This window comes from Stegastes partitus, unplaced genomic scaffold (assembly GCF_000690725.1).
Source record: "Stegastes partitus isolate 25-593 unplaced genomic scaffold, Stegastes_partitus-1.0.2 Scaffold120, whole genome shotgun sequence".
Classification (NCBI taxonomy): domain Eukaryota; kingdom Metazoa; phylum Chordata; class Actinopteri; family Pomacentridae; genus Stegastes; species Stegastes partitus.
Genome location: NW_007577851.1, coordinates 278,315 through 288,073, shown reverse-complemented (window position 1 = coordinate 288,073; position 9,759 = coordinate 278,315). Strand labels below are relative to the sequence as shown.

Genomic DNA, 9,759 nt, shown 5'->3' with positions numbered 1-9,759 from the left:
GTGCATATATATACAGATGTAGTAACACTCACCATTGCTGTCCCTTAGAGACAACAAATGAGAAGTTTGTGACAGCAAACAGATGGTCAGTCATAAAATAGCAGCGTGTCTACAGAAGGGATTTGTTTTATTTTTCTTATTTCTACTATAAATGTGACACTCATCAAATGTGAAAGACTTGGACGGTCACTTTTTTCACTGTCACTGTCATCTACGTTGGCACAGCACTGATAAAATACAAATGCATGTAGCTTGTTCTAAGTCTCGTGCTCACTGCACACCCCGATAAGTGAGTGATTAAGATTGTATATTATCATGGTTTTAATAAAACATAAATGTTTATGCAATGATAAACACAGGAAGCAAATATGGTTATGCTCTCACACACCAGTGATGGAACATGGGAAAAGGAACTAAAGTGTTCAGCTGAGGGCAGACAGTAACACGTGTGCCTGTGTGGACACACACACATACACATAACCTCATATGCATTATGTCCAGGGTTCAGACAAGGTTGTCCCTGGCAGAAAACTTCTAGTGACCTTAATACATATCCATATAAGGGCATTCCTTTCAAGCCAAACCGAATTCCAGCTGTTTGTGTAAACAAGTGTCCAAAAGAGGCAAACTGACAAAGTGACCGACAGTGTAAGAGACAGATTATGACAATGGAAACAGCTGAAATGTGTGGTGTCTGAGTCAGTCTGTGGTCCTGTCCGATATAAAAACTCAGATGTCATGTGCGTTTGAGAGCAGCACTTCATACGTTAGTGGCTGCGTTATCAGTGTTTGCTCTGGATGAAGTTCAAAGCAGTGAGTAGGTGACAGAAATGCAAAGATTGGAAGAGTTCTGAGATTAGAGATGGTGTTCTAGTTTCCGTAGAGCTAGACTTAATTAAACTGTTCTTTTAATTATAAAGTCTATGTTGCCTCCTTTATGTCTTAATGAGAAGCCAGTGTGTCCATCTCTCAGTGTCTCACTCTCTCTCCCTTTAAGGTGATAAGAGAGCAGCTCTGGACCAAGTCTGGCAAATGTCCCATTATCCATTACAGAAAATAGACAAGCAAACATACCCACCACCCACTGACGCAAACACTTTTACTCAGCACACTGCACACACATGTGCACACACATATTCACATAAACACACACACACACACACACACACACACACACACACACACACTTATCAAGTGGTTACCCTCATTCCCTCAGGCACACATGAAGAACTCATGCCCACGCACCATTAATAAGTTCACAGAGGACAAATACCACTATGCCAATGTGTCTACAAGGTCTAGGCAGAAAACTAAATACATCAAAAGAAATACATGTATTTTTGTCAAAAGATAAAGTGTTTTTGTCAAAAGATAAAGATCATTCATGGCATATGGCATGTGTATTTATGACACTCAATTCATCTCTCCATTGGCTCTGCTGTGTTGTGCAGTCATTTCAGAAAGTATTTAGACTCCTTCTCACACACAAAAAATGCATTTTTCCTTGTCAGACTTATAACTAATAACTAGCTTAATAACTCATAAGAACAAACTGTAGATTTTTAGACATATTTGCAAATGTATTAAAAGCAAATCACTGAAATCTCTCATTTGCAAAAGTATACAGAGTCTTTGCTGGAGTGCTCAAAACTGTAGTTAGGTTAATCCAGTTTGTTTTATTTGTTCTTAAGACGTGTCGAGAATTTCACTGGTCACCTGAGGGAAATTGAACAGTTTGGGCTTATTTTAGAAAATCCACACTGCATATTAGAACAACCAAGTCCAAGCAACTTTCTGTAGACCTCCAGGATAGGTTTGTGGTGAGGCATAGATAAGGACGATGGCATAAAACCATTTCTAAAGCTTTGAGTGTTGCTAAGAGCACAGTGTCCTCAAAAACTGTGAAATGGAACAAGTTTGGAAGCACTAGGACTCTAATTCTTAGAGTTGGCCATCTGTCTAAACTGAGTAAAGAGAAAAAGGGGCCTGAGACAGGGAAGTCACCAAGAACCCAGAAGCTCTCACCAGAAAGACTTTTTTCAGCCAGAGTTTTATGCAATTAGATGGAAGCCACTCTCAAGCAAAAGGCATGCCAGCTAAAAATGTGTTTTTGGTTTGTCATCATGAGTTTTTGAGTGTGGATTGATGGAAAACACCAATTTATTCAATTTAAAATCAAATCCAAACTGTGCAAAAAGTAGAGAGCTCTGAATACTTTCTAAAGCAACTGTGTGAAGCAGCTCTCCAAACTTTCCAGTGTCTGATTCAGGATTTCCAGAGTATTACTCCAAGGCTTTTCCACATTTCTGCATCAAAACTTTAATCGGATTTTAAAATAGTGAAACGAAAACCCGTTTTAATAACATCTGAGCTGCAGCAGAATGCTCAGAGACGTTTAGCCATGTGGGCTGTATACACAGATAATAAATAGTGTGTGCACAACAAACATACTCATCTGTCTTGGTTTACGGTTTTATTATAGATAGATTGGAATTCCCATTAGTTGACAGCCAAAAATGTCAACTTTACTTAAATGGCAGCCATGAAATAAGGAAACATTACAGGCTGAAAACATGTATATACAATGAGATGCATTAAATATGTGGTGATCCATAGATTTAAGTATCCATAATATGCTAAAATATTTAGCATCATACATTCAAAGTTCAGGTTTTTATGTCTACTATCAGATGTGTCAACTATGTAAAGTTGCATAGCAATAACATCTTTACTGATGCTACAGTATACATAGAATGAACTGCAATTGTAATACAGGAATTTATACAGAGAAGAGAATATAAAGAACACTATGCGGAAATCATTTTAATAATCTATATATTATTTTGAAGTGACACTGTGTACGTTTTGAATGAGGAAATAACACACACTTTCTCTTAGAAATAAAAAGTTGAATTTGGGAGCAATTAAATGCAGCCCTGCTCAGTTCAATACACTCAAGGGTTTTGTCCCTGCAGCCTTATAAGGTCTAATATTACTACAAGCGAATGGTGACTAATGTTAGCTATATTTGCAATGTTTAGTTTGATATTGCAGTGTAATAGACATGAAAGAGTCAGTGAAAGAACCTGAAAAAAACTCTGCTGGTGATATTACATTCAGCTTTAGCATTCATCATTACCCCATTTTTGTCCCATGTAGCCACAGCAGCAGCTGCTTAGCAAAGGTTATGCAGTCTGACTGTTCACTGGAAGCTTATCAGAGAATAATGACAGAGCATGAGCAAATGTCTTTCTAGTTTATTCACTTCGAAGACACATTTTTTTATTTAGGTTTTCCACCAATCTGCAAGTCATTCTGTCTGTCAATGCCAGTTTATCATTTTTATCAGGTATTGCTAACTTGCTGCCAACATAGTACTTAATGACTTAATTTTTGTTTATCTTCAATAATTTTAATTCTCCATGGCAGTTTTTGATTCTGCTTTTCCAATAATATTTTGGGCAGATTGCATCAGTGCATTCCATTTATTGTAGTGTATTAACCCACTAATGGGTCATAATGAAGCACAGATCCCTACTCAAGAAATTAATTAAACATAAAACAAATGCACTAATAATGCATTTTGGTTATACCTTATCAACAAACACTAGTAAGAATGTATCCATAAGGGCTTATTTAAAAGGTTTTACTCTGTATTGTTGTTGTAGTTCTGATGGTTAATGAAATCCATCAGATATTGCAATAAATTATCTATAAATACGCTGTATATGAAAAATTACAATAACAAGCATGCCAGCAGAAAGTACCTGCTTTCTATTGTGTGAGAATAGCTGTGTATATTGGAAACTGGAGGATACATGCAAACTGCATTACTAACTGTATTTCTTCTTTTTGTCCACTAGGTGTCACTACAGCCAAAGAAAATGGTATTAAAGCCAACAAGAGGCCATGAACCACTGTGAATCAGCCATGCAGACAGATAGCCACTCAACAGCCAGCACGGTGCCCAAAAACAGTCAAGCACAGTGCTGAGTTGCAATTCCCAGCACCTGCAATTGCAAAGAAACGAATGTTGTTCAACCAACATCTTGCATTTTTAAATATGCAATCCATATACCTAATGGATGAACTGGATAGGAATATTGTGATGAGTATGAGCGATAGGACTGCTGTGATCAAGTCACAGGAGAGCTGAGAGTATGAAGGTTTTTAACATGAGAATACAGTCAGTTAGCAGCTAAGAAACTGGAAATACTGGCCGAGCTGGAAGAAAGGAATCGCATGTGGCCAAAATCTTTAATCACATTTCACCATGGAGACATCGAGATTGGACTGTGTGCGCCTTAATAAATGGGGGCCTTTGAACACTCCGGGTGAACATATTGAATGACATTATATGTGAGCTTAAGGCTTTTCACGTGAATGTGCTCTTTTCATAAAGTGAGCACATTTCAGCTAATTAAAAACCGAAAAGAAAAAGGTAACAATGGTTCACATAAAGTTCCTGTCATGATGTTGTCTGGTGGTATCCAGTGAAGCACCAGCAATAATGTTGTCAGAAGCGATACTGGGTGTCGTCCTGTCCCTCCTCATCCTCCTGACTGTTGGTGGTAATGTGCTGGTGTGCCTGGCTGTCTGCATCTCTCGACGCCTCCGCTGCCTGACTAACTGCTTCATTGTGTCGCTGGCTGTGACAGACCTGCTGCTCGGTCTCTCGGTTCTCCCTTTCTCTGCCCTCCTCCAGCTCAACGGAGACTGGCCGCTTGGCCCGGTCTTCTGCAACTTCTACATCTCCATGGACGTCATGCTGTGCACCGCCTCCATCCTCACCCTCTTGGCCATCAGTGTGGACCGCTACCTGGCCGTGACCATGCCCCTGAGATACACCTCGGTGGTGTTGCCGTGGAGAGTTGCTGTGGCCATGGCGACCGTCTGGACAGTGTCTGTGGCCGTGTCTTTCCTGCCCATCCAAATGGGGTGGAACACCGTTAATGGGACAGTACAGAACCACGGGCCTTGGGCTTCAGAGAGGAGATGTCGTTTTGAGCTGAACAGACCTTATGTACTTACAGACTCTCTTCTCACCTTCTACTTGCCTCTGGTGGCGATGTGCTGGACCTACCTTCAAATACTTCGCATTGCACGGGCGCAGGCCAAGCGCATTGTCAGTGCCCGACCCACTTGCGTCACCAGTTACAACTGCAGGAACAATCCCTCCACTGCTACTACTGTGGTTTCCACTGTTACACTGGTGGCACTGCGGGAGCACAAAGCCACAGTGACGCTGGCAGCAGTCATAGGGGCTTTTGTGGTGTGTTGGCTACCGTATTTCATCCTGTTCACAGTGTTGGGCTTAAAGGAGCATCCAGACCCCAGCACAGTACCAGCATATCCCATTGTGTTGTGGCTGGGCTACGCCAACTCAGCCTTTAACCCTTTTCTCTATGGAGCCCTCAACAGGGACTTCAGGTCAGCCTACAGCCATCTACTGAGATGCCGATGTCCTATTTACAGTGGGTGGAAAAGTCGACGGCCATCTTCCACTGCAACAGCAGGTAAAACTGCATAAAGTGTGTAGGTCAAACTGCATAATTCAAGTTATAAGTTCCAGAATTAGTTTCTTTTAAGAGTGGACATTTATCTCTCTTTGTAGCCCGTGTGAATACATAAAACTGCATGCTCTCATTCCCAGCATCTCTGGTTTTTAATTTCTCCTTTCTTTCTTCACAACCCAGCTAGAGAGCAGCTTACAGAGGTGACTCTGCTGTGTGGCCACACCCCTGCCACCTGCAGGGCAGGTTTAACAGATCAAAACGTCATGCTTCAAGAAATGAACAGCAGGACGGACACAGCAACTATCCAGTTTGCAAATGGCACTGCTGCCACAGATGTCAATGGCAATGAAAGGTAAGCTATTATACATTGTGTATTTACATTATGCTTCATGAGGACGAATGGAAAATGTTGCAAAGAAGTTCACGTCACCAAGGAACTCAAAGAGTCATGACTCAGACCTCATCAAATATGAACCAGCTGCTTTAAAATGAGAGATACTTTAAATCCAGACTGAGGCAACAATGTTAACATTGAGTCATAATTAGATAAATATCATGCCATAAAAAAGAAACCTATAAACCTCTAATAAACCAAGAACAGGTCTTAATTGAGATTCCTGTATGTGACACCTTCCTCTCAGCACGTCTTTGCACTGAATGATGTATTCTGTTTCTGTCGTACTCTAAAACACAAAATCTGCTCAGGAATGTGTGTTTCTTCCCTCATCATTTTCATTGAGCCCAGGTCGTGCTGAGTCTGTGTTGGTGAGGTGGATGCTGTGCTCACTCTACAACCCAGAACCAGAATCCATCACCCTGAGGAGAAAGAGCAAAAGACAGACAAAAGATGTACAGAGATGTGCAGCCCCTCTATTTGGAAGCCACAGTAGAAACACCTACAATACACCATGTAAGTAGATGTACATACTGACGTCCCTATAGCTCCCACAGACCATGTCTGGCCCAAAACAAATGAACTGTGATACACAGATCCTAGCTGTGTCATCCACAGTGTATCAGGCCATATGGCAATATGCTCATTAGGCCAAGAAATTCGCTTTCAAGCACAGAGCAGATACATTATCCAGTTTCACATCCTGCTTTCATTCTTTGTTTGCATTTTGAGAGCAACATGGACTAATTGCTTTGATCATTTTATGTGTACATTTGCAAAGCATGAATTAGTTAAAGCAACAAAACAGGAAAAGCACGTCTTCTTTGTGATTAGCTATAAATTGTAATGACTCTACGGGACTACAGTACAGCAGCATTTCATACTTTCCTGCGCGCGCACACTCAATAAGCCATCTAATACAAAACAAAAGAGGTTTGCAAGTATGTTTCTCTATGCATTGGATGCATATGAGGGAATAATAGAGTCTCCCAATTTGTTGTCTAGTAATTATTTAACCAAATACAAATTCAACATAAAACAACACTTTCCAAAGTTTGCCATGTCAGCAACAGTAAATCAGTTTTATGAAATAAAAGAAGTGTACAAGATTTTTGTTATATTTGATATAGTCAGAGCTCAGTGGTTAAAAACAAACTAATGATGCTGAACAGCATCTTTAAAGAGGAGAAACTTTCACAGCATTCGGAGAGAAAGCTGTTATAACTTCATTCAGAAACTATCTTGAATTAGGGAAGGATGAGCAACAATACTGCAGCTGGTGGATGATCTTTTCTACAAAGCCAAGGAGGTTTAACTGTAACCAGGAGAAAGTATTCTTCATCGTCTTCTATTTTTTCAATTTTATATATTTAGTTTTAGACCTTTCCTTATTTGTTAACTTAATGCTGTGTTTTTTGATTTTTGTATTTAACTACAAATGGTATATTAATAGAAATTAATATTTCTGAAAGAGGTATTAAGTACTGAATGCAACAATGCTATTATGTGTACACAACTCATATAACATTTATGTGCAGTCTCGTATCATGTGTGATTGTTCATACAATCAAATCATCTCTACCAAAAGAAGGAGCTTCGCCACACACCCCATAATGGTGAAGTTGCATAAATGAATGTTTCTTTCTTTTGTGAATATTGTACACTGAAGGTGAGTAATTTGAGAAACCTTTTTTCTTTTTTTGTGTGTCTCTCTGTGTCAGAACTCACTCAAGCCATATTTTAATGAACAAAAATGGGAGGAAATAGGGATCTCAGCAACTCTACACCTCATCAGTAAGAATCAACTGTACACGCACAGCCGGCCTCCCAAGAATGAACAAATGATGATACACAACGGGGATGGAGCTAAAACTGAAGTTGTTTAGCACAGTTAGCACACTGCAACCAACCATCACACAGGGCGACATATGGCCCTAAAATGCTCTTGAGCTAACTGGATAGTACTGAAACTCTGCAGGACAGAAAGAGACCAGCCAATTAACTTGTTGGCCATCAATTTCATGAGCTGCTGGACATTTTTTTTTTTTTTTCATCCTGACTCAAGAGTGCACCCAAGTGGTAATTCCAAGTACCACAACTTAAACTGGGACAAAGTACATGGACGTTTAATTAAAAATGGACATTCCACAAAATCACAGAATGGGAGAAAAAGATAAATAGACTTTCATTACAGTTATCGTTGTGTTGAAATGTGTGACCTTTGAATGTGGAGCATGCAAAATAATGTCTGGTGTCGATTTTGAAGAATGAAGTCACCTTCAGATATTGCTTTTGTGTGGATCACTCTGTGATGTAATGTTGGCAAAGACATGTATTGAATCATACTGTAAATATAGCTTAGGACTGGAAAACAATGGCATCTACTGTTTCTCCACAATAAATAAATGACAACCATACAAATAAAAAGCAGCTTGTATAAAGAATACAATACACTGTATACGACCATCCTTAGAGGCAATAGAGACTAGTAAGCACGAGTAGGTATTATCATGTAGGATGATGCAGAAAATATGTGTGTGGTAAGGAACACAAATACATTGGAAGCAATTCATCACAGCTGTCAGCACACATTGCTTCAAACTATTGCAACGTTAACACTTAACCTTCTCCATACTTCAAGCTATTTCCTTTGACGAATGGAAGAGACATATATATATAAAAGTCCCCATTGTGGCGCCAAAACTGCTCTGACCCTTTGAGGCATGGACTCCACAAAAAGGCTCCCTGAGGTATCAGGCACCAAGACGATAGCAGCAGACCCTTTCAGTCCTGTAAGTTGTCAGGTGGGGCCTCCATGGATCAGGTATGTTTTTCCAGCACATCCCACAGATGCTCGATTGGTCCAAGTCAACATTTTAAACTCTTTGCCATGTTTCCTAAACCAATTTTTGGCAAGGAGTATCATCCTGCGGAGGGGCCACTGCCATTAGGGAATACCATGGTCTGCAGCAATAGGGGTGCTACGTGCCACATCTGCATCCACATAAATGACAGGACTCAAGATTTACTATGAGAACATTGCCCAAACCACAATGCTGTGGAGATAGCTCTGGCCATGAGGGACCCAAAAAACACACTGCCCATACCAGCTTGCCTTCTTCCCAAAGTGCATCTTACTGCCATCTGTTCCTACAGGAACGATTCATCAGTCCAGGCTGCCTCCTTCCATTGCTCAATGGTTCAGATCTGATGCTCACAAGTCCATTGTAGGTGCTTTTGGTGGTGGGCACTAATTAGCATGGCCAGTTTGCCCCAAACATACACTGTGTGTTCTATCAAAGCCAGTATTAAGGTTTTCAGCGATTTGTGCTAAAGTAGCTCCTCTGTGGGACTGAACCATACAGAACAGCCTTCGCTTCCCACATGCATCAATGAACCATGGGCACTCACGACCCTGTCACTGGTTCAGTACCAATAACTGCATACTGAGAAATCCCACCTGCCCTGCCATTTTGGAGATGCTCTGTCCTAGTCTACTCATCACAATTTGGACTTGTCAGAGTCACTCAGATCCTGATGATGCCCATTTTTCAAGCTTCTAACACAATAATTTGAAGAACGGAGTGCTCACTGGCTGCCTAATATATCGCACCCTTTGACAGGTAACATTGTAATGGGAAAATCAATGTAATTCATTTTACCTGTCAGTGGTTTTAAATTTGTGGCCGATCGGGGTTTATTTATGTGTGCCAGGTTTCAGTTGGAAACAACAGATTTTACAATCCATTCAACCATGTAGAATAATTTCTTTGACTTTTATGACCAGAACAGGTATTTCTTCAAAGCAGCTTGCCAGAATTTTTTTTATTTCTCATTCACCGACCAGTG

At 40.4% G+C, this 9,759-nt stretch overlaps 1 protein-coding gene across 1 annotated transcript; it reads left to right on the top strand.

Annotated features, from left to right (window-relative positions):
• Positions 1-4,510: 4,510 nt before the first annotated feature.
• Positions 4,511-7,642, top strand: hrh2a (histamine receptor H2a). The gene is made up of 4 exons (XM_008278324.1): positions 4,511-5,516; positions 5,697-5,868; positions 6,262-6,426; positions 7,632-7,642. Exons 1-3 carry the CDS (start codon positions 4,511-4,513, stop codon positions 6,269-6,271), a joined length of 1,188 nt encoding a protein of 395 aa, XP_008276546.1. The 3' UTR covers positions 6,272-6,426; positions 7,632-7,642.
• Positions 7,643-9,759: the final 2,117 nt, after the last annotated feature.

What these genes read in the sequence shown, in the direction of transcription:
- hrh2a (XM_008278324.1), top strand. Translation starts at nt 4,511, where the DNA reads ATGTTGTCAGAAGCGATACTGGGTGTCGTCCTGTCCCTCCTCATCCTC. An exon ending in ATCTTCCACTGCAACAGCAG is followed by an intron (nt 5,517 to 5,696) that starts GTAAAACTGCAT and finishes TTCACAACCCAG; the next exon opens with CTAGAGAGCAGCTTACAGAG.